The sequence below is a fragment of the Podarcis erhardii genome (assembly GCF_964252035.2).
Source record: "Podarcis erhardii genome assembly, chromosome: Z".
Lineage (NCBI taxonomy): Eukaryota > Metazoa > Chordata > Lepidosauria > Squamata > Lacertidae > Podarcis > Podarcis erhardii.
In genome coordinates, this window is record NC_138504.1 from 38,298,384 (window position 1) to 38,322,993 (window position 24,610).

General features: G+C 44.3%; 1 protein-coding gene and 1 long non-coding RNA gene across 2 annotated transcripts; one reads left to right on the plus strand and one right to left on the minus strand.

Annotated features, from left to right (window-relative positions):
* Nucleotides 1–294: 294 nt before the first annotated feature.
* STPG3 (sperm-tail PG-rich repeat containing 3) lies at nucleotides 295–9,751 on the minus strand. Its single transcript, XM_081847375.1, has 7 exons — nucleotides 9,567–9,751; nucleotides 8,688–8,755; nucleotides 7,684–7,827; nucleotides 5,488–5,576; nucleotides 4,231–4,342; nucleotides 2,860–2,985; nucleotides 295–472 (listed from the first exon to the last, which is right to left on the minus strand). The coding sequence occupies exons 1-7, from the start codon at nucleotides 9,710–9,712 to the stop codon at nucleotides 339–341; spliced, it is 819 nt and encodes a 272-aa protein (XP_081703501.1). The 5' UTR covers nucleotides 9,713–9,751; the 3' UTR covers nucleotides 295–338.
* A 143-nt stretch (nucleotides 9,752–9,894) lies between these two features.
* Nucleotides 9,895–13,285, plus strand: LOC309333699. Its single transcript, XR_014152673.1, has 3 exons — nucleotides 9,895–11,035; nucleotides 11,277–11,312; nucleotides 13,196–13,285. It is a non-coding gene; the product is annotated as an uncharacterized lncRNA (long non-coding RNA).
* Nucleotides 13,286–24,610: the final 11,325 nt, after the last annotated feature.

Genomic DNA, 24,610 nt, shown 5'->3' on the forward strand with positions numbered 1-24,610 from the left:
ACTGCAGGAGCAGAGATTGAGGAAGCTGATTTTGTAAAGAAAAAAAAGAATGAAATTGTGTTGGTCCTTCAACTCCACAAATAAGATTTCTCTGCTTTGCTGTTAAATTAGTATACCCATGCAGCTTCTTTTTTAATTTATGTACATTATTCCCCCTCCCATTAATTCGGGTTAGGTGGATACCCAGATGGCTAAGATAACAGGATTTGTGCTTTTAACAAGTCTGAGCCTGTATTGAAAGTTGCAAGAGCTGCCTGGAATGTTAAACACTGGGCAGAAATGGGGCATGCAGCATCAGGGCAATCAGGCTTTTAATCACACTCCTGGTAGGGGGGGTGTCACAGCGTTGAAAATGGCCCTGTCTCGTGCTTCTTGGGTCGCCTCACGCCTTGGATGAAGAAGCTGGGGGAGCAAGGTAGGCGAGCGATGTGCCCTCTCTCCACATTGTAAGTGCCGGGACCAGGGGTGGTGTCTGCAACCAAGGAAGAAAGTAGAAGAAGGTAACTAACTGAATGGTAGTGGCCAGAATTGCACACATAAATGTTTTGGGGCTCAGACTCAACAAGCAGGCATGGCAACAGCACCAACTGAAGCTTTTAACCAGCAGTTACTATAAAAAACGTAACCTTGCAAAGGTTAGTCTGGTTTCACCTAGCCTGTCTATTTGCTAAACATTTTAGAATGGGTGGGGAAACCTGCTGGTGCTTTTGGATTGCAACTTCCATCATCCCTGCTCATTGGTCATGCTGCCTGGGGCCGGTGGGAGTTGGGAGTCGGAAGAAAACACCACCATCTAAAAGTTTGCAGAAGTCGTAAGAGCAGCACTACTGGATCAGGCCAAAAAGCCCTGTCTGGTCCAGCATCCTGTTCTCATGGTGGCTGATCAGATGCCTCTGGGAACCTGCAAGTGGGATCTGAGAGGAGCAGCACTGATTCTCAGCAACTGGCATTCAGATACATACTGCCTCTGACAGTGGAGGGAGAACATAGCCTTATCCTCCATGAATTTGTCTATTTTATATATATATAGTTGTTAACCATCCTGGTTAGGTTAGGGAAAGCCTGGATAAAAAGATATTTGGCTGTGAACCAACTGCTGGGTGATGCTTCACTTACAATAAATAAATAAAATTTTATTTATACCCCGCCCTTCCCGGTTCAGAAAACCGGGCTTGGGGCGGCTAACAACAAATTTAAAACTTAATTGTAATAAAACATAGAAGCAGCATAAAAGACAGTATAGAAGCATGAATAACAATAAAGTTCAAAGTTCAAAAATCAATTTGGAGCAAATCCATCCAATAAACATTAGATAGTCACCAGGGCTAACTGGCTGAATTAGTCCTACTTGGTAATCTTCATAAAAGGGGAGGGAGAGGAAAGAGAAAGGAAATAAAAGATCAGGCTGAATTCAAATTAAAGGCCAGGCGGAATAGCTCTGTCTTACAGGCCTGGCAAAAGGAGGTTAAATCCTGAAGGGCCCTAGTCTCATGGGACAGCATTCCACCAGGTCGGAGCCATCACTGAAAAGGCCCTGGCCCTGGTGGATGATTGACTTCCTTAGGGCCCGGGACCTCTAAACTGTGTTTCTTCATGGACCTTAAGGTCCTCTGTGGGGCATACCAGGAGAGGTGGTCCCATAAATAAGGACCCCAAGCCACAAAGGGCTTTAAAGATCAAAACCAGTACCTTGAACCTGACCCTAACTCCACCAGGAGCCAGTGCAACTGGTAAAGCACTGGGTGAATATTCTCCCATGGCAGGGACCCCGTGAGGAGCCTCGCCGCAGCATTCTGCACCCGCTGGAGTTTCTGGGACAGTTTCAAGGGTAGCCCCATGTAGAGCGAATTACAGTAAAGCCTGGAGGTGACTGTCATATGGATCACTGTGGCCAGACTGGGGCGGGAAAGGTAAGGGACCAACTGCTTAGTGCTTCTAAGATAGAAAAATGGCGCCTTAGCTGCTGCTGTAACCTGTGTCTCCATGGAAAGGGAGGCGTCAAGGATAACACCCAAATTCTTAATGGAAGGCACTGGCACTAATTGGGCTCCCGCAAGAGAAGGGAGTTGGTCCCTCATCCTCATCCTCATGCCATCCCGACCCAGCCAGAGGACCTCTGTCTTTGAAGGATTTAGTTTCAATCGGCTCCCACGAAACCACCCACCACAGCCTCCAAGCATCTGGTCAGTGTGTCAGGAGCCGAGTTGGTGTGGCCATCCATCAGCAGATAGAGCTGAGTGTCATCATAATGTTATAATGGCAGCAATGGTCAGGGGTACTGCTAACTCTTATTAATATTCAATCTCTGCCAATTTATATACAGTCATACCTTGAAAGTCAAACGGAATCTGTTCCGGAAGTCTGTTCAACTTCCAAAATACTCGAAAACCAAAACGCAGCTTCTGATTGACTGCAGGAAGCTTCTGCAGCCAATTGGAAGCAGCGGAAGCCCTGTTGGATGTTTGGCTTCCAAAAGAACGTTCGAAAACCGGAACATTGTTCAGGAGCCAAAACATTCGAGAACTAGGCTGTTTGACTTCCAAGGGACAAGTGTAGGTGCGCAGCACTCCCTCTCGCTGTTCTAGCTTCTGGCTTAGCCACGTGCAGCCTCTTCAGGGCAGGGGGAGCCGTCATCCCGCTGCCCTGAAGAGTCTGTGCGGCTATCCCAGAAGCCAGAAGAGCGAGAGGGATCTCTGCGCAGCGATCCCTCTTGCTGTTCTGGCTTCTGGGATTCGGAATATTTTTTTCTTGTTTTTGTCGTCCAAAAACTAGGTGCGTCTTATGGTCTGGTGCATCTTACAGAACGAAAAATACGGTAGTTAAAAGAGTGGTGGGAGGGAACCTGTTACCATTCCTTACCTTTCCTGGCCCACTTGTGCATAGTGTTTCGTGCAGGGCTGATGATGATAGAGGGTGATCTAAACATCACATGTTTGTATGCACTTTCTGTGTTGTACTTATTGGGTGCTGGATCCATCATATTATCTAGGGAAGAGAAAAGGGGTGAGAGAGAAGCCGGCCCAATCTGTGGTGCCAGATACTAATGGAGAGGGGAGGGGAGGGGAGAAGTTGGCATTGCCAGGCACTGACTTGAAGAGCTGCAACCCGACAGAGACCCTCTTGGATATGCTTAGCATAGCTCCCCTTACTGTTACTGCCAGGAGCAACTTATGCTGCTCTTGCCCACCCCCTTGTAGTGTTGAGTGGACCCAAGTGAAGAGGTCAAGTTAAATGGGCAGTGTAGATACCATATGTATTTATGAAACAAAAATTATATACAGGCAACCCCCCCCCAACCGTTGCACACATTCAAATAAAGCTTGACCCTACACACGTGCATCCCTGCAGCCTGGAAGTGGCTGGAAAAGGGGACAGAATGGGGTAGGGGCATAATGGGTGGAGCAGGTTTACATGCCTACATGCATGGTCAGGAATGCAGCCCCCACACAAAACGGTATTGTTTGAACGTAGGAAAACAGCTAAATAGCTTACAAAAACAGTTTTAAAATATTGAGGAATGAACAGTTAAAACCATGTACAGTACGTAATTTAAAATTCTGTAGTTAAAATTAACAGTAAGAGATTAGATCTTGTCAGCATCCATGTTTCTTGTCAGGCTGGCCTAAACAATAATGTTTTGAGCAGGTGGTGAAAAGAGCACGACATAGGTGCCTGCCTGGTGTCAATAGGCAAGGAGTTCCAAAGTCGGTCCCATAACAACAAAAGAATTATTTTCTTGCAAGTGCAGAACAAATAGGTGGCAGCTGTAACAGTGTTAGATCTGCAAATTGAAGCGGTCAAATGGGTTTATATAGAGAAGGCAATGTGCAAGTAACTGGTCCCAAATAACTTGGCCTCGGAACAAATCTTTGAGCAGAGGTGTTAGCTACTGGCAATGTCTCACTAAAAAGGGAGGAACCCTACCGAAGGCAAATTTCTGGTAAAAATCTGGAGTTTGCACTCAGCAAGTGCTCAGCTTCCTGACTGGCCATAAAGGGCGAGAATAGAGTCCTGGGGCACACCTTGACCCAGGTAAGGATAATAGCTCCATTGGTAGAACATGAGACCCATAATCTCAGGGTCATAGTTTTGTGACCCATATTTGTAAAAAATAAATAAAAAATTACATTGCAAGGATTTGGGCTAGATGACCCCCTGGATCTCTTCCAACACTACAATTGTATGAAATAAATACCTCTTGATAACCTAAGGCACCCATTATGTTCTTACTTTTGCTGACAAGAGTGAACTCTCCCTTCTGTCCCATGGTGAAATGGGGGCTGTTTGGCAGGTTGGCTGGCTTGACATCCAGGGGCTGGCCATAGTGGAAAGGAGAGGGCCACTGCAAATAACAGAGGGACAGCTGAGCTGCATGATCCTTCCTGGGGAGGGGGACCCACATGGTGGAGGAGCATAAAGGCTATATGACCAGTGAGACCCAACAGAGCTACATTTCCCAGAATGCTTTAACCATCAATCCTCCTTCCCAGGGAACTGTGGGAGTGGTAACTCTGACAGGGAGTAGGGGGCCTCCTAACAACTATCAGCATCCTTAATGAACTACAGTTCCCAGGATTCCTTTGGGGAAGCCATGATATTCTAGTGCTTTAAATGTATGGTGTTAATGGGACTCCAAATCTGTGGTTCTAAAGCAGCCTTGCCCAACCTTTGGTCCACAGATGCTCCCATTATCCCCAGGGACTTGCCCTGGTGGCTTGAAATGATGCTTAAAAGAATTCTATGGACAAATTCAAAGAGGATAAGGTTATCAGTTGCTACTAACCATGATGGCTCTGCCCTGCCTTCCACAGCTGGAGGCAGTCATGTAACTGAGTTATGTGACACCCCAAGCCAAGGTGATATGTAACTACAATCTTTACAAGACATCTGAAATCAGCCCTGTATAAGGAAGTTATTTAATGTTGAACGTTACATTATGTTTTTATATATGTTGGAAGCCGCCCAGAATGGCTGGGGCAACCCAGTCAGACGCATGGGGTATTACTATTATACTATTAATTAGGATGTCTATTTTCCTTGGAGAAATGTTGGAGGGTATGAAAACTAGCTGCTGGAAATTGCAGTAAGAGTGCACTCTTATGCTCAGACCCTACTTGTATGAGGTGCTTCAAATGCATAGTGCAGATGGGGCCTTTAATTTCTGACTGCTTCCAAATACAACAAGGCCACCACTAGCATTTATACAGTATACAGCTTGCTACTTGATCTTTGCAACATGGAGACTGACCCTGGGACCTGCATCTCTTGATTCTTTATATTACACTTTATGGATATTTATGGAGTTATTTATTTATACCGTTATTTTATTTATGTTTTGCATGTTGTCAACTGCTTTGATGCACTTTCTGAAAGGGAGGGTTGTAAATATTCCATTTAATTAATGAATGAAGCATGTGCTCTTGTCACTGAACTATATGAATTGGGTGGGGCATAGCACAAATGGACACCCCCATGCATGACACTTACATTGGTCTCGTTGCTAAAATCCACTTTCTTAATGAACGGGTTATTGCTCAAAAACCAAGACTTCTGCCAAGAACGCCGCCCTCCGCCCTCTGGAGAAACAGAACAGACAAGGTTGAGGCAGCATCAGTGTTGTTACAGAGCCTTGAACTTTGAACCAGGCCCCCAACTGTCATCCCAAGAGACTTGGGACCCAGCCTACATAGAGCCGGCCCAAGACACTTTGGCAGCTGAGGCAAACCACAAAATGGCATCCCCTCCCCAACCTGGGATGAAGGGGTGAGTGAAGACTTACATCAGGAACATGTACAGTGGTACCTCGGGTTAAGTACTTAGTTCTGGAGTACTTAAGTACTTCATTCCTGAGGTCCGTTCTTAGCCTGAAAATGTTCTTAACCTGAAGCACCACTTTAGCTAATGGGGCCTCCCCCTGCTGCCGCGCCGCTGGATCACGCTTTCTGTTCTCATCCTGAAGCGAAGTTCTTAACCTGAGGTACTATTTCTGGGTTAGCGGAGTCTGTAACCTGAAGGTATGTAACCCGAGGTACCACTCTATGATCTAGTTGAGATTCCTGAGTTGCAAGGGGTTGGACTAGATGACCCCTGGGGGACCATTGTAACTCTATAACTCTACAATTCTAAAGAGCTACAGCAGGAAGGGGGGAGGAGAGCAGTGCCATCTGTTCACCAAGAGGCTGCTGTAGAGGCAGCTTTGAGGGTGGGGCTGCTAAGGAGACAGCAGATCTCTATGAAGCATGCCACAGTGATGTATGAAGCATGCCACAGTCAGTGACAGCAGTGGCAGCAGAAGTGGGGGTGGATGATGCATTCCTTGGTGGCCACATCTGCTGCCCCTGTGGATCCTGCCGCCTGAAGCGATTGCCTCATCTTGCCTCATGGGTGAGATGACCCTGAATCTACTCATGTAACAGGGTGAGGTGACAGAAAGCAGGGCTGAACAGGCCTTTCCATTTCCACATGCTGGTAGAATAAGCTATTCATTTGTTTTTTGTTACAGTAAGTCTATGTCACATCCTTTGCCATTGTGGCCCCCAGGAGGTTGCCTCAGGTTCCCCACATCTTGGGGGAAAGTGTGACTTGTGAATATACAGTATCCAGAAAGTAGGCCTTACCTGTTGTAATCACACATGTTCTGCCCCCACAAGGGTCAGTTATTTAGGCAGTGCTTTTTTTCTAGGGGGACGCAGCATTTTGTGAATCTAAGTTTGGCCTCATTGAGGGGCAGTATTTCAACATGAGTAGGAAAATGAGAGTACCCCTGAAATTTTTTTTTAAAGAAAAAAAGCACTTGTATTAGGTAGAAGGTATAACAATGCTGCTCCTTTAAGAAAAGATACAGTGGTACCTCGGGTTAAGTACTTAATTCGTTCCGGAGGTCCGTTCTTAACCTGAAACTGTTCTTAACCTGAAGCACCACTTTAGCTAATGGGGCCTCCTGCTGCCGCTGCGCTGTCGGAGCACGATTTCTGTTCTCATCCTGAAGCAAAGTTCTTAACCCGAGGTACTATTTCTGGGTTAGTGGAGTGTATGCAACCTGAAGCGTATGTAAGCGTATGTAACCTGAAGCGTATGTAACCCGAGGTACCACTGTAGTGCCTTTCCCCCTTTTTTAGACCTCAAGGCAGGTTGGGAAATGTAGGCACAACAATATAGTTTCTATTGGCTCTACCCAGAGCGAGAAAATTACCTCCCTTCTCAAAGTCTCAGTTGCAAGCATGCTAGCCCTAGGATTTCCCCTACCCTCTGCATTGGGAGAAATTGCATCCAATAAGCCATTTTTCTTAGGAAGCTCTGCAAATTCATGCAATGCTGCTCCTTTAAGTATAGATACAGTGGTACCTCGGGTTAAGTACTTAATTCGTTCCGGAGGTCCGTTCTTAACCTGAAATGAATAGCCTTATCTGTAACAACACACCAAGCGATATTGGTAGATAAAAACAATGAAGTTGTTTGTGGTAGAAAGTACGTAACTCAGACAGAAGAGTTTCTAATCCTGAACTAACTAACTAGCCAAGAGGAAACAAAGGCTTGTGCTTTTCTTCTCAGAGGATAGATCCAAGATGGCCTCTCAAAAATGTTGAAAACCTCTGGTCTAGTGGCTTAAACACAAACCATATTGATTCATGAATAGCTGGAAACTGAAAGAATGCTCTCTTAATCCCTTCCCTTCACTCGCACCTTTAGAAGGTGACTTCAACCCAAAGGTGTAGGATGGAGCACTGGTTTGCCGGAAGTTCACACTGCAGGCCGAGTAAGCTGCTGGCCCAGGGCTGTCCGTGTTCACTGCCATCGACAAGCGGCCTTCTGGGGATATGCGACCACCTGGAGCAAAGAGCAGATCATTCAGCTGATGCAGGTTGGGATCTGAATGCCCTGCGAAGAGGCTTCCTGGCTGCCCCTGCCCCAAGAGCCTGTCCTCCTGCCCCTATGCTTTTAACATAAGAATGCAAAATCTGTGGTCCTGCATATGTTGTTGGACTACAACTTCTGTAATCCATGAGCCTTGGCCATGTTTACTGGGACTGTTGGGAGCAGGAGAACAACCCCATCTGGAGAGCCACAGTTTCCCCAGCCCTGGACCATGATGCATGCGTTACATATTTGTACTCCATAAGGCCAGCTTCTGAGGCTCTGCTTGCTTTACCTACCATCAAGGTCCCTCAGCTCTATAAACAGGGCCTTTTTAGTGGTGACCCTGTATTTTTGATCCTAAGAGAAATATGTGGTGTTTGCCCTACCATGTTATCTGTTGCTGGTTTTACTGGTTACTTTTAAGCTGACCATGCCATGCAAGAAATACAGTACTTGCTTCTGTCAGTCCTGCTGCAGGGCTCTGCAGATTTGTCTACCCATCAATGCAATAGGTATTGCAAGTGTCTAAAATAAGGAAGACAGAGAGGCCCTTAAATTGAGAGAAAGTGTGGCACAATCAGAGGCTGAGCAAGTGGAACTGTTGGAAGGTTACAGTGCCTGCTGCGGCTGTAGAGACCAATACGGGAAAGACAGGTTTTCTTGCTACTGGGGCAGATGAAGGCTTCTAGTTGCCAATTCTTACAGAATTACATTGAAATTGCACTATAGGTTTCCCTATTGGGCACCCACAAACCAATGGGGAGAAAGCCTTGAATTGCTCTTTTCTGTCTCTCAGACCTCCTTCCTACTTACTGCTTACTGCTACTTACTGCTCTGCTTTCCAAACTGAATTTCTGGGAGGAACGGTGTTGAGCTAGATTCCCTGCTCAGGCGACCCCTGAGAACAAAACACAAGCAACAAATGAGGAGAGGCTGTCCCAGCAGCTGGAAATGGAAGGAAAAAGTAAATTCCACTACTGGTGCCAGTAGTGGGCGAAATCAGGCATTTGCTGGATCCCACCATTTTATTTAGCTATACTGAAATTTATTCCCTATACTCCTGACACTCCTTATGTAAGCACATAAGACAAGCCCAGATGGATCAGACCAAAGGCCCACCTAATCCATCACTTTGTTCTCACAGAGGCCAACCAGATGCTTGTGGGAAGCACTCTGGGCTATTGACAACATTTTTTAAAAAGAATTGCAGCACAGTAAAAACAAATTGAAATAGAAAGAATGCATCAATATTATTTGCACTCAGGTTCTGCTTGTGGGATTCCCATAGGCATCCAGTTGGCCACTGTGCTGCAGGATGGGGCAGAGGCAAAAGAGGCTAGTTTCTGCACAAACACCCCCCTCTATCCTCCATTCAGGCAGGCAAGAGGCATGATCAGAGTTCAAGGACACATTCCACCCAGGCAAAATCCCTGCAGGTGGGTGCAATGCAGGGCTATTGAGGGAGGGTATGGGGAGGGTATTTGTGGCATGTGGAGAGTCTTGGGGGCCATAGAAAGAGGCCTCAGCGGCTGTGTGTGGCCCCTTCGCCCTGAGGTTCCCCATTCCAGGACTAGATGGACTGTTGGTTCTGGTCCAGCAAGACTAATCCATCCCATTTTAACTTAATGGGGTTAGGTGAGAATCTGGCCTTGCGGGGCATGCAGTAGTGGATAGTGGCAAGTGCCTGAGGCCTTCTCTTCCTGCATTACCGGTGCAAATGGTGGTGCCTCTTTAAAAGCAACTGAGATTTGGGGTTCCTTTTCTGGCTGGTGTCCAGGTACATCTGGGCCATGAACTTGATGTGTTTCTGCTGGAACTCCATTTTCCACAGCTGGGCAATGTTGACTCGCCCCATGCTCCCCCTCCGGCAGAATGGTTGCTGCAGGTTGTGTGACATCAGTGGGTTCTCTCATTCCATGGCTCCATGCATTCTGTGCTGTTTGATGGTGGTGTCTCTTTTCCCCAAGGGTGGGGAATAGATGAGGCGGGACGGTCCAGCTAGTTGCAGACCTATGATCAACAAAGGTTGGTTCTTTGGGGCTAATGGGGAGTGGGTGGTCATTGTTCTACTAACCCCAATCTTCCCCCAGCCACCTGCCTGCCTTCTTGCTTAAAACCAGCCCAGGAGGTAACACTGGCTGCCTGTTTCCTCCTCAGGTTCAGTGTTGCCATTGCAGGGAGTAGGACAGGGCAAAACTATAATTTAGGCCTCATTCACAACTTACACTGTGGTACCATATTAAATGTTTCCCTCAAGGAATTCAGGGGACTGTAGTTTTATAAGGATGCTGAGAGTTTATTGAAGACCCCCCTCTGAGAACCATTCTGAGAAATTGCTTTTTAATTCACTCTTTATTGGTTTTCTATTAATTCAAAATATACAAAGTCAGCCACAAAACATTTTGTTGCATGTTGTTAATTATTTAAGGGGGGTGGGTTTAAGCACCTAATCCCTAGAAATTAATAATTGCTAGGATTTTGATTATTTGGGACATGAAGGGAGAATGCAAGCTGCAGGGGAATTCCTTTGGCTGAGCTACTGCCATCAAGGAAATATAGAGAACAATTGAGGGACATTAACAATATAAGAGAATTCCTTCCCCCTTGCCCTGAGGTGTGAACAGAGGCTGGGGGTTTGGAAGGTTGACAGGGTAACTGCTCTGGGAGCAAGGGTGGCTGGGAGGAAGGAGGAAGAACAGCTGAGATCCATCTTGGGCTGGCTGGCTGAAGGCTGGCTGCTTTGCTGTGGAGTACCAGCCCCTCTTGGAAGGACCCACTTGGCAGAGAGAGGGGCAGGCAGCCAACTTTTGTAACAACAAATACAAAATATAATAGAATCTAAAATTTAAACTGGATCTCAGTAGGATATGGTAACAACTACTGAAAATTGTAGCTCTGTAAGGGTAATAGGGGGTCCCTTAACAACTCTCAGCACTCTAACAAACTACAGCTCCCAGAATTCTTAGAACATAGAGTGTTGAGAAAGAAAGGAATCTGTGTGTAAGTTGGATTGAATTTGGAAGAAAAATATTTCAAGCTCCTTGCAACAACTCTGGAAAAATAATGAAAAAATAAAATGTGGAAATTTGAATTTTTCATACAAAAAAATAAGGACGGATAAGTATGGTTAACATGAAAAGAGACTGGGAGCCATGGACTTGGATGTGGATTAAGGACTGTATACTAATCATGGACCCTTCATGGATCACTGGCCCTTCATGGATCACTGCCTCGCCGTGGCGAAGGGGCTTGAATAACTCAGAGAAGCTATGAGCTATGCCGTGCAGGGCCACCCAAGATGGACAGGTCATAGTGGAGAGTTTTGACCAAACATGATCCACCTGGAGCAGAAACCGGCAAGCCACTCCAGTATCCCTGCCAAGCAAACTCCATGGACAAAGGCAACAGGCATATAAAAGTTATGACGCTGGAAGATGAGCCCCTCAGGTCGGAAGGCGTCCAACATGCTTTTTTTTCCTTTTTTTTTAAATTATTACTATTTAAAAAGGAAAAAGAGACAAGAGAGAGAGAAAAAACTAAGAAGATCAAGAAAAAATAAAACAATACAATACAATATGTAAACCATACAAAACACAATCTTAACACATCTAACACAATGAACAAAACAAAAAACAAAAACAAAACAAAAACAATTTAAAAACATACATCATACCTTTCCATATTCTCTTTCATTCCCTTATATCATCAACCTCCTCTCACCTCCCTCTTTGTATTCCACTTCCATTAATTGTTTCAGCAATTCCTTTCCATCTTTCTCCATTTTCTATCATATAAATATCTTAACCTATTTTTAATCTTATTTTCATTAAAATTAGCATACTTATTTAAGTTTAACTCCTTATAGCATTTCTACTAAGGCCATAAAAATTCATTCCAACATTTTCCTGTCACTCATTAATTTTACAATATTTCTATATATAGACATTAAATCTTCCAATCTTCTTCCACCATCTCCTCTCCCCGGTCTCGGGCTCTGCCAGACACTTCCGTCCACTCCATACAGTCCATCAACCTGGAGATCTTATGTCCGAGGCTCTTAACTCTTTTCCACGTCCCTTCTGCAGTTCTTCTTCATATTCTTTGATTCTAAAGAGCAGATCTCGAGGAAACTCCAATCCAACGACACCTCCACTCCCTCTCGACAGGTCAGCCAAATTTCCACAATTAAAGCTAGGATCCATAAAGTATTTCAGGGCATATTTCAAAATTCCTCCAACTCCAAAGGCCCCCCGAGCTCCAATCTCCTCCTGACCCAAGTCCATATTCCAAAAGTCAGTTAATCCCTGCATAGAGGGATCTTTCCAACTTTCCTTTTCCAGTCCAGGCCGGGTTCCGATCTTCAGAGTCTTGACTTTTTCTAGTTTCAATCATAAAGGGCCTCAACCTATAGTCTTCAATTTGCCTCTGTAAGACTAAGGCTCCCCCTTGTATTGCTTTAGGTTCGACAACAGCAACTTTCTCCTTCTCCTTTTCAACAATTTGTCCTGTTAAAATAGATTCCTGTGCCAAATCCTGAATAATTTCTGTATTGGTGCTCACTTTTGGTCCCAAAATGTCAGTTTTAGTAGTCATATCAATTTTCAGTTACTTTTCCTCCCTTTTAAACGCAGAAGCGGACAATGGAAACAATATATTTCTCTTATTCAACCGACTGTCAACATCCGTTCTCTTCGCTGTCAATGAACTCTCCCAAAACGTCAATCACTGTCAGTCCGTTCCCAGGTTCAGAGCAGCGGCAATTTAATTCTAATCACTCTCTCCTGCAGGATACATGGTCCAAAATTCCCCCCCTCTTCTCCTGCTTCCAAGGGGGGTCTAAAAATTTCAATCGATGGAAGTTTAATCCTTTACATAAGGCTTTCCAAGACCTTAACTTGTAAGCTCTTTGCTTCAGTCTATTTACAAAAGGGGAAGGTGGACTTCCTGTTTTGAATCTTCCCCGTTCGATGTCAAATTAAGGCATTTAAAGATCCAATTTTCCGTACTACTCACGGGTTGTTGTTTAAAGTCCAATTGTCCACAGGAAAAAGTCAGCGCTCTCCGGCAGCAGCAATGCGGCTTCACTCCATGAAAGAAGCAGTTGATTCAAAGCACCGCGCCGCTCACCCCATGTCACTCTGGATCCCCAAAACAGGGTTTCCCCGCGAGTAGGGGAGGCGCAAAGGGTGCCAGCCGAATCCCAAGTTCACAGGCTTCTTCCGCCTGTGATTTCAGTGGGTCTCCGCCTTCGCCGTGGCAGTTCAGACCCTACTTTCCACGGAGCAAGTTCCTCCTGATCGGAGGAGCTCCGCCATTGCTGGAGGCGCTAACCCGGAAGGCGTCCAACATGCTACTGAGGAAGAGCGGAGGACAAGTACAAGTAGATTCAGAGCTGATGAAGCGGCCGGGCCAAAGCCGAAAGGACGCTTGCGGATATGCCTGGAAGCGAAAGGAAAGTCCAATGCTGTAAAGAAAAATATTGCATAGGAACCTGGAATGTAAGAACCATGAACCTTGGTAAGTTGGATGTGGTAAAAAATGAGATGGCAAGAATAAATATTGACATCTTGGGCATTAGTGAACTAAAATGAACGGGAATGGGCGAATTCAGTTCGGATGACCATCATATCTACTACTGTGGGCAAGAATCCCGTAAAAGAAATGGAGTGACCCTCATAGTCAACAAAAGAGTGGCGAAGGCTGTACTGGGATGCAATCTCAAAAATGATAGAATGATCTCGATACAAATCCAAGGCAGACCTTTTAACATCACAGTAATCCAAGTTTATGCACCAACCACTGGTGCTGAAGAAACTGAAATTGACCAATACTATGAAGACTTACAACACCTTATAGAAATGACACCAAAGAAGGATGTTCTTCTCATTATAGCGGATTGGAATGCTAAAGTAGGGAGTCAAGAGATAAAAGGAACAACTGGCAAGTTTGGCCTTGGAGTTCAAAACGAAGCAGGGCAAAGGCTAATAGAGTTCTGCCAAGAGAACAAGCTGGCCATCACAAACACGCTTTTCCAACAACACAAGAGACGACTCTACACATGGACATCACCAGATGGGCAGCATCAAAATCAGATTGATTATATTCCCTGCAGCCAAAGATGGAGAAGCTCTATACAGTCAGCAAAAACAAGACCTGGAGCTGACTGTGGCTCAGATCATCAGCTTCTTATAGCAAAATTCAAGCTTAAACTGAAGAAAGTAGGAAAAACCACTGGGCCGGTAAGATACAATCTAAGTCAAATCCCTTATGAATACACAGTGGAAGTGAGGAACAGGTTTAAGGATTTAGATTTGGTGGACAGAGTGCCTGAAGAACTATGGATGGAGGCTCGTAACATTATACAGGAGGCAGCAACTAAAACCATCCCAATGAAAAGGAAATGCATGAAAGCAAAGTGGCTGTCCAACGAAGCCTTACAAATAGCGGGGGAGAGAAGGCAAGCAAAATGCGAGGGAGATAGTGAAAGATACAGGAAATTGAATGCAGAGTTCCAAAAAATAGCAAGGAGAGACAAGAAGGCCTTCTTAAACGAGCAATGCAAAGAAATAGAGGAAAACAATAGAATGGGAAAAACCAGAGATCTGTTCAATAAAATTGGAGATATGAAAGGAACATTTCGTACAAAGATTACCATAATAAAAGACAAAAGTGGAAAGGACCTAACAGAAGCAGAAGACATCAAGAAGAGGTGGCAAGAATACACAGAGGAATTATACCAGAAAGATATGGATGTCTCGTACACCCCAGGTAGTGTGGTTGCTGACCCTGAGCCAGACATCTTGGAGAGTGAAGTCAAATGGGCCTTAGAAAGCACTGCTAATAACAAGGCCAGTGGAAGTGATGATATTCCAGCTGAACTATTTAAAATTTTAAACGATGATGCTGTTAAGGTGCTACACTCAATATGCCAACAAATTTGGAAAACTCAGCAGTGGCCAGAGGATTGGAGATCAGTCTACATCCCAATCCCAAAGAAGGGCAGTGCCAAAGAATGCTCCAACTACCGCACAATTGCACTCATTTCACACGCTAGCAAGGTTATGCTTAAAATTCTACAAGGCAGGCTTAAGCAGTATGTGGACCGAGAACTCCCAGAAGTGCAAGCTGGATTTCGAAGGGGCAGAGGAACCAGAGACCAAATTGCAAACATGCGCTGGATTATGGAGAAAGCTAGAGAGTTCCAGAAAGACATCTACTTCTGCTTCATGGACTATGCAAAAGCCTTTGACTGTGTCGACCACAACAAACTATGGCAAGTTCTTAAAGAAATGTGAGTGCCTGATCACCTCATCTGTCTCCTGAGAAATCTCTATGTGGGACAAGAAGCTACAGTTAGAACTGGATATGGAACACCTGACTGGTTCAGGAAAGGAGTACGGCAAGGCTGTATATTGTCTCCCTGCTTATTTAACTTATATGCAGAATTCATCATGCGAAAGGCTGGGCTGGATGAATCCCAAGCCGGAATTACGATCGCTGGAAGAAATATCAACAACCTCAGATATGCAGATGACACAACCTTGATGGCAGAAAGTGAGGAGGAATTAAAGAACCTTTTAACGAGGGTGAAAGAGGAAAGCGCAAAATATGGTCTGAAGCTCAACATCAAAAAAACGAAGATCATGGCCACTGGGCCCATCACCTCCTGGCAAATAGAAGAGGAAGAAATGGAGGCAGTGAGAGATTTTACTTTCTTGGGCTCCATGATTACTGCAGATGGTGACAGCTGTCATGAAATTAAAAGACGCCTGCTCCTTGGGAGCAAGGCGATGGCAAACCTAGACAGCATCTTAAAAAGCAGAGACATCACCTTTCCAACAAAGGTCTGTATAGTTAAAACCATGGTTTTCCTGGTAGTGATGTATGGAAGTGAGAGCTGGACCATAAAGAAGGCTGATCGCCGAAGAATTGATGCTTTTGAGTTGTGGTGCTGGAGGAGACTCTTGAGAGTCCGATGGACTGCAAGAAGATCAAACCTATCCATTCATAAGGAAATCAGCCCTGAGTGCTCACTGGAAGGACAGATCGTGAAGCTGAGGCTCCAAAACTTTGGCCACCTCATGAGAAGAGAAGACTCCCTGGAAAAGACCCTGATGTTGGGAAAGATTGAGAGCACAAGGAGAAGGGGACGACAGAGGATGAGATGGTTGGACAGTGTTCTTGAAGCTACAAACATGAGTCTGACCAAACTGCGGGAGGCAGTGAGTGCCTGGCGTGCTCTGGTCCATGGGGTCACGAAGAGTCGGACACGACTAAACGACTAAACAACAACAACACTAATCAAATAACTATGGATTGATGCTCTAATACATAAACACAGTGAAGAAATCTTGGAAAAAATAAATAAGGCATTGAATCTGTTACTGAAGGTAACATTGTGATGCAGAACTGCAGGAGAGCTATTGTAAACTATAATAATCTTATCTAGAGGATATTCCTTGGACTTCTTGCATTAAAATAAATGAATGAAGTATAGAGTCCCAGATCGAACACCGGAAAATTATAGCAGAGGGGAAACATTCAACTATTTTGATGAACTATTGTATACATTTATAATTGACAGATAGATAGCTGGAAGGCCTTTATACCCTTCCCCCCCCTGCTTTTTTATTCCTTTCTTCAGTTATTCCTTTCTTTAATTTCTGGGCCTGGGTAGCACTGTGGTCTAAACCACTGAGCCTCTTGGGCTTGCTGAGTGTAAGGTCATCAGTTCAAATCTGCACGACAGGGTGAGCTCCCATTGCTCCTGCCAACTTAGCAGTTCGAAAGCATGCCAGTGCAAGTAGATAAATAGGTACCACGGCAGCGGGAAGGTAAACAGGGTTTCCGTGCGCTCTGGTTTCCATCATGGTGGTCCGTTGCTCCAGAAGCGGTTTAGTCATGTATGAGCGCTGCAACCCCATAGTCGCCTTTGACTGAACTTAACCGTCCAGGGGTCCTTTACCTTCACCTTACCTTACCTTACCTTTACTCTTTTAAATACTTTCTTTTATTAATGTATTTTGAAAAACTCTAATAAAACTATTAGAAATAAACGAATAAATAAATAAACAAACCACCCCAAATGAGAGAGAGAGGGAGAAATAAAGAAGACGACCCGTGTGAGAGGCAGGGTAGAGAGGATCTTTCAAGGTGGGAGATTGAGAGAAGAAGGCAAAACTCCCACATGAGAGCTGGGAGGGTCCACCCTCCTTGGAATAAAGGCTAAGATATATTGTTGATATATTGCATATCAACAATATAAGATATATCAACAAATTATGTTCTGTTTTATGGGTTTCCCCTTTTCTTTTCTTTTCTTTTCTTTTCTTTTCTCTTCTCTTCTCTTCTTTTCTCTTTCTTACTTCTTCTCTTTCTTATTGTTTTCCTTCTCTTTAGATTAGTTTGATTTTCTGGTATTTTATGCTGAAAACTTTTAATTAAAATTTTTATTTTTAAAAAGGAAGAGGCCTTGCTGCTTCTCTCTATTGCTTGGAAGGCGATGCCTTTTCAGACATGGTGCCTTCTGAAACACCTATACACACTTCCCTGGGAGTGAGCAGTGGGACTTATTTCTGATCAAATATGTATCTTACCTCTCAGGAGGATATGTGATTGCAGCTATCACTGAGTTGTTTAATCAAGTGATATATATATATATATATATATATATATATATATATATATATGAATGAGAGAGAAATTGGGGTTGGCAGTTGGCTTTTAGTGCGCAATTCCTCATCAAGGGATTCAATGTCATCCATTATTGGTCAGAGAGAAATGAGTGGAAGCAGGAACCAGTAGAAGAAAAGCAAGATCTTTATTTTTCTGTTACAACAGTATCCCATCCCATCAACACCCCCACTCCTTATATGCAGGTGAAGACCCAGAGAAAGATGTGTAACAGCTTTTAAAGGCTTTATAAATTGCCCAACCCCTTAGCCAAAGGCCACCCAAAAGCATCATACAATGAGTGTATGATTTGTCTCCTTTCTCTCAACATACCTGATAATGCTTGCTGATTGCCTTATCCTGGCCAGTCTTGAGGCACTCTTTTGAAATGGTAAATACTCTAGTTCTTGAAACCATTGTCACAGACCTCCCCTATTTATACACAAAATGTAGTCTGCCTCCCTTTTTCCCTGACAGGATTGCCGCGCCCAGTGCTGTCACCACCCGGAGGTCATAAATGACAATTGAACTTTGAAATATAGAATATACAGACTTTGTCAGATAACACAGATAATGAGTGTCCCGAATGAAGAGCTGCCATCATTGCAAGAGAGCTGCGACATTTTAATATTGATATTGCAGCGCTTCAAGGAACTCGAAGAGCAGGTAAGGGACAACTGAAGGAAGAAAAAGGAGGCTACACTTTATTCTGGAAAGGTCTACCTGAACAAGAATGTTGAATACATGGAGTAGGCTTTGCTATGAAAAAACAATCTTGTGAAGCTCTTGTCAGAAGTCTATCCGCATTAATGAGCGACTTTCAACACTTCGAATAAAACTCACTAAAAAACCAACAGGCTACTAGTCTAAGCACTTACACACCAACACTGGATGCTGATGAAAACATTAAAGAAAATTTTTACTTTCAGCTGGATACCATCCTATCTGGGTGAGATTCTGATCTGTGGCCTGGGACTATTGGGAAAGAAGGAATTGGCAACAGCAACCAGAACAGAATCTTACTTTGGATTATATGTGCAGCACACAACTTTGTTATTATCAACACACTCTTTCATCAAAAAAATAAATTTAAAACCACTAGTATCTCTGACTTAGACTATGTAATTGTCCAAGCATAAGATTGCCGTGATGTGCTCCTTACCAGAGCTATGACGAGTGCCAACGAATGCTGGACAGATCACCGATTAATATGCTCCACAATGGCTATCAACCTTGTACCTCAACACAGGCTTCAAGGAAGGGAACCAAGGTACAAAATGTTACAGATAGGTAGCCGTGTTGGTCTGCCTTAGTCAAAACAAAACAAATTCCTTCCAGTAGCACCTTAAAGACCAACTAAGTCAGTTCTTGGTATGAGCTTTCGTGTGCATGCACACTTCTTCAGATACACTGAAACAGAAGTTTCCAGACCCTTCTATATAGTGAGAAGGTGGGGAGGGGTATTACTCAGAAGGGTGGTGGGAATGGGTGATTGGCAGATAGCTGTGATGAGCCTGTTGACGACTCTTAACGACTGCAATAGGTCTTACAGGAAAAAGCAAGGGGTGAAAAGGTGAAAAATGGCTTTGTCATGTATAATGAGATAAGAATCCAAGGTCTTTGTTCAGACCAGGTTTTTCCATGGTTTTGAGTTTGGTGATAAGTTGTAATTCAGCAGCTTCTCTTTCCAGTCTATTTCTGAAATTCCTTTGTAGTAAAACAGCTACTTTGAGATCTTGTATAGAATGTCCTGGGAGATTGAAATGTTCTCCTACTGGTTTCTCTGTCTTGTGATTCCTGATGTCCGATTTATGTCCGTTTATTCTTTGGCGTAAGGTCTGGCCTGTTTGTCCAATATAGAGAGCTGAAGGACACTGTTGGCATTTTATGGCATACACAATGTTAGACGATGAGCAATTAAATAGTCCCGAGATGGTATGTGTGATGTTGTTGGGGCCAGTAATGGTGTTGTCCGGGTGTATGTGGCAGCAAAGTTGGCATCTGGGTTTATTGCAGGCTCTGGTGCCAGTGTCCGTGTTAGGTCTGGTTGTAGTATTATTGTGGGTTAGGAGTTGTTTAAGACTGGGTGGCTGTCTGTAGGCAATGAAAGGTCTTCCTCCCAGAGCTTGAGAAAGAGAACTGTCATTGTCCAGGAGAGGTTGTAGATCTCTGATGATGCGTTGTACTGTTTTAACTTGGGAGCTGTATGTGATGACTAGAGGTGTTCTGTTATTTTCTTTTTTGGGTCTGTCTTGCAGCAAGTTCTCTCTGGGTATCAGTCTGGCTCTGTTGATCTGTTGTCTAACTTCATCTGTTGGGTATTTTAGTTCTAAAAAGGTTTGCTGTAGATCTCTTAGGTGAGAGTCTCTGTCTGTAGAATTGGAACAGATGCGGCTGTAACGTAGTGCCTGGCTATATACAATGGACTGTTTGGTATGTTTGGGATGGTAGCTAGAGGCATGTAGATATGTTTGTCGGTCAGTTGGTTTACGGTATAAGGTGGTGTCTATGTGCCCATCCTGTATTTTTATAGTAGTGTCCAAAAAATGTATTTCTTGCATAGATTGATTCATTGTTAGGTTGATTGTGGGGTGAAAATCATTGAATTTCTGGTGGAAGGTGTCCAGGGTCTGTTGACCATGTGTCCAGATGATAAAAATATCGTCAATGTATCGCAGGTACAAGAGAGGTTTGAGTGGGTAGGAGTTTAGGAAACGTTGTTCTAAATCTGCCATGAAGATGTTGGCATACTGTGGGGCCATGCGGGTGCCCATTGCTGTGCCGCTGATCTGAAGGAACAGGTCATCACCGAATTTGAAGTTGTTGTGGGTAAGGACAAATTGGCAGAGTTTGGTGGCAAAGTCCGCTGTGGTTTTATCTGAAATGGTGTTCCTTATAGCTATAAGCTATCTGTAGCTTATAGCTTATAGCTATAAGGAACACCATTTCAGATAAAACCACAGCGGACTTTGCCACCAAACTCTGCCAATTTGTCCTTACCCACAACAACTTCAAATTCGGTGATGACCTGTTCCTTCAGATCAGCGGCACAGCAATGGGCACCCGCATGGCCCCACAGTATGCCAACATCTTCATGGCAGATTTAGAACAACGTTTCCTAAACTCCTACCCACTCAAACCTCTCTTGTACCTGCGATACATTGACGATATTTTTATCATCTGGACACATGGTCAACAGACCCTGGACACCTTCCACCAGAAATTCAATGATTTTCACCCCACAATCAACCTAACAATGAATCAATCTATGCAAGAAATACATTTTTTGGACACTACTATAAAAATACAGGATGGGCACATAGACACCACCTTATACCGTAAACCAACTGACCGACAAACATATCTACATGCCTCTAGCTACCATCCCAAACATACCAAACAGTCCATTGTATATAGCCAGGCACTACGTTACAGCCGCATCTGTTCCAATTCTACAGACAGAGACTCTCACCTAAGAGATCTACAGCAAACCTTTTTAGAACTAAAATACCCAACAGATGAAGTTAGACAACAGATCAACAGAGCCAGACTGATACCCAGAGAGAACTTGCTGCAAGACAGACCCAAAAAAGAAAATAACAGAACACCTCTAGTCATCACATACAGCTCCCAAGTTAAAACAGTACAACGCATCATCAGAGATCTACAACCTCTCCTGGACAATGACAGTTCTCTTTCTCAAGCTCTGGGAGGAAGACCTTTCATTGCCTACAGACAGCCACCCAGTCTTAAACAACTCCTAACCCACAATAATACTACAACCAGACCTAACACGGACACTGGCACCAGAGCCTGCAATAAACCCAGATGCCAACTTTGCTGCCACATACACCCGGACAACACCATTACTGGCCCCAACAACATCACACATACCATCTCGGGACTATTTAATTGCTCATCGTCTAACATTGTGTATGCCATAAAATGCCAACAGTGTCCTTCAGCTCTCTATATTGGACAAACAGGCCAGACCTTACGCCAAAGAATAAACGGACATAAATCGGACATCAGGAATCACAAGACAGAGAAACCAGTAGGAGAACATTTCAATCTCCCAGGACATTCTATACAAGATCTCAAAGTAGCTGTTTTACTACAAAGGAATTTCAGAAATAGACTGGAAAGAGAAGCTGCTGAATTACAACTTATCACCAAACTCAAAACCATGGAAAAACCTGGTCTGAACAAAGACCTTGGATTCTTATCTCATTATACATGACAAAGCCATTTTTCACCTTTTCACCCCTTGCTTTTTCCTGTAAGACCTATTGCAGTCGTTAAGAGTCGTCAACAGGCTCATCACAGCTATCTGCCAATCACCCATTCCCACCACCCTTCTGAGTAATACCCCTCCCCACCTTCTCACTATATAGAAGGGTCTGGAAACTTCTGTTTCAGTGTATCTGAAGAAGTGTGCATGCACACGAAAGCTCATACCAAGAACTGACTTAGTTGGTCTTTAAGGTGCTACTGGAAGGAATTTGTTTTGTTTTGACTAAGGTACAAAATGAACACTCAGTCCCTTCAAGATCCTATTAATCGGGATTGCTTCCAAATGATTCGTAAGGACCATCTGCTTTTGGAGATCCCTGATAACATTGAGGAACACTGAACCAAGCTAAAAACATCCATTACTGCAGCCTGTGAACAAACTATTGGATACCAAACCAATAAACACCAGTACTGGTTTGATGAGAATGACAGTAAGATTGAATGCATGATTGACAAGAAAAGGAAGGCCTTGCAGAGCTGGCAAAGAGATAGAAACTGTGCCACTAAGAAAAAAAAGCTATGCTAAGGCTGAGGTTCAAAGAAGAACCTGAGAACTAAAGAACACCTGGTGGATTAAAAAAGCTCAAGAAATCCAGCACTTAGCCGACTCTCATGATGCATAAAATTTCTTTAAAGCCACAAAGACCATCTATGGGTCAATAAATCATGGAATATGCTCTCTATGCTCAACAGATGGTACCACACTTCTAAAAGATAAAGAAGCTATTGGACAGCACTGGAAAGAACATTACCAGCATCTCCTAAGCCGTAACTCCCCCATAGCTGCTGATGTCCTCTCACAAATTCTGCAAAAACAAATTAGAGATGAGCTTGCAGTATCTCCAAATCTGGGAGAGCTGTTAACCAAATAATAAATAATAATAATAAATTTTATTTATATCCCGCCCTCCCTGGCCAAAGCCGGGCTCAGGGCGGCTAACAACACTAAAACAGTGCAACATTATAAAAACATTATAAAAATTAATTAAAATCAAAATTGATGGCAACCATAAACTAAAGTTTTGTAAAGATTGCCAAGGAGGGAGTCAGGCTGTGCCCTGACCAAAGGCCTGGTGGAACAGCTCTGTCTTGCAGGCCCTGCGGAAAGATGTCAAGTCCTGCAGGGCCCTTGTCTCTTGTGACAGAGCGTTCCACCAGGTTGAAGCCGCAGCCGAAAAAGCCCTGGCTCTAGTTGAGGCCAGCCTAACCTCTCTGTGGCCTGGGACCTTCAAGATGTTTTTATTTGAAGACCATAAGTTCCTCTGTGGGGCGTACCAGGAGAGGCGGTCCCGTAGGTACGAGGGTCCTAGGCCGTATAGGGCTTTGAAGGTTAAAACCAGCACCTTAAACCTGATCCTGTACTCCACCGGGAGCCAGTGCAGCTGGTATAGCACCGGATGAATGTGATCTCGCAGCGAAGACCGCGTAAGGAGTCTCGCTGCGGCATTCTGCACCCGCTTGAGTTTCTGGGTCAGTCTCAAGGGCAGCCCCACGTAGAGCGAGTTACAATAATCCAGTCTGGAGGTGACCGTCACATGGATCACAGTGGCTAGGTCAGGGCGAGAGAGGTAAGGAGCCAACTGCTTAGCTTGGCGGAGATGAAAAAATGCCGCTTTTGTTATAGCTGCAATCTGTGCCTCCATGGAAAGGGAGGTATCGAAGATTACACCCAAACTCTTAACGGACGGTGCTGGCACTAATTGCACCCCCGCAAGAGATGGGAGTTGCCCCGTCAATCCCATATCGTCCCGTCCCAGCCAGAGGATTTAACTTCAACCGGCTCCCACTTAGCCATCCAGCCACAGCTTCCAAGCATCTGATCAGTGTGGCTGGGGCCGAGTCAGGATGGCCATCCATCAACAGATGGGTGTCATCAGCATACTGATGGCAGCCCAGCCCAAAACTCCGGACAAGTTGGGCGAGGGGGCGCATAAAGATGTTAAAAAGCATCGGGGAGAGTATCGCACCCTGGGGCACTCCACACACCAAGGAGTGGCGGGATGACAATTCCCCCCCAAGCACCACCCTCTGTCCCCAACCAGAGAGAATGAAAAAACAACAAAGCCAGCGGACCTGAAGGAATACTTGTGGAAGTCTTCAAAGTGGACGGAATTGAACTTACACAACAACTTCACAAGCTCATGGGAGAGAGACATTCCAGCAGACTTTAGGGATGCCAAAATTATCAATCTCTTTTAAAAAGGTGACAGAACGGATTGCGGGAACTATCAAGGCATCTTTTTATTAGCTGCAGCCGGCAAAATTCTTGCAAGGATCTTAGCAAACCATCTCTTAACAATATCCGAAGCTACCCTTCCTGAATCCCAAAAATATTTTAGACCTTCTAGGGGTCTAAAATTTTCACTGCTTGACAGCTTCAAGAAAAATGTAGAGAGCAAAGCCAACCTCTGTATATGGTGTTTATTGACCTAAGGCCATTGACACTGTAAATCGTAATGCCCTGTAGACCGTCCCTCTGAAAATTGGCTGCCCAGATAAATTTGCGAACATCATTCGGCTCTTCCATGATAATATGACAGCAACAATTGCAGATAACAATGGCTCTCAAAGTGAACCATTCACAGTGGGATCAGGTGTTAATCAGGGTTCTGTTATTGCCCCAACTCTATCAATTATTTTCATTGCCATGATCTTACACTTTGTCGAAGGGAAACTCCCCACCGGAGTAGAAATTATATATCAAACAGATGGAAAGCTCTTTGAGTAGGCTGAAAGCAAAGCGTAAGGTTACCTTAACTTCTGTGACAGAGCTTCAGTATGCTGATGA

Bases quoted from the DNA above. Each gene is read 5' to 3' on its own strand.
- STPG3 (XM_081847375.1), bottom strand. From the start codon at position 9,712: ATGGGGCGAGTCAACATTGCCCAGCTGTGGAAAATGGAGTTCCAGCAG. The intron at 5,577-7,683 runs GTGCGAGTGAAG...CTGTTTCTCCAG, and splicing joins GTTGAAGTCACCTTCTAAAG to AGGGCGGAGGGCGGCGTTCT. The intron at 4,343-5,487 runs GTAAGTGTCATG...TGTTATTTGCAG, and splicing joins ATTTTAGCAACGAGACCAAT to TGGCCCTCTCCTTTCCACTA.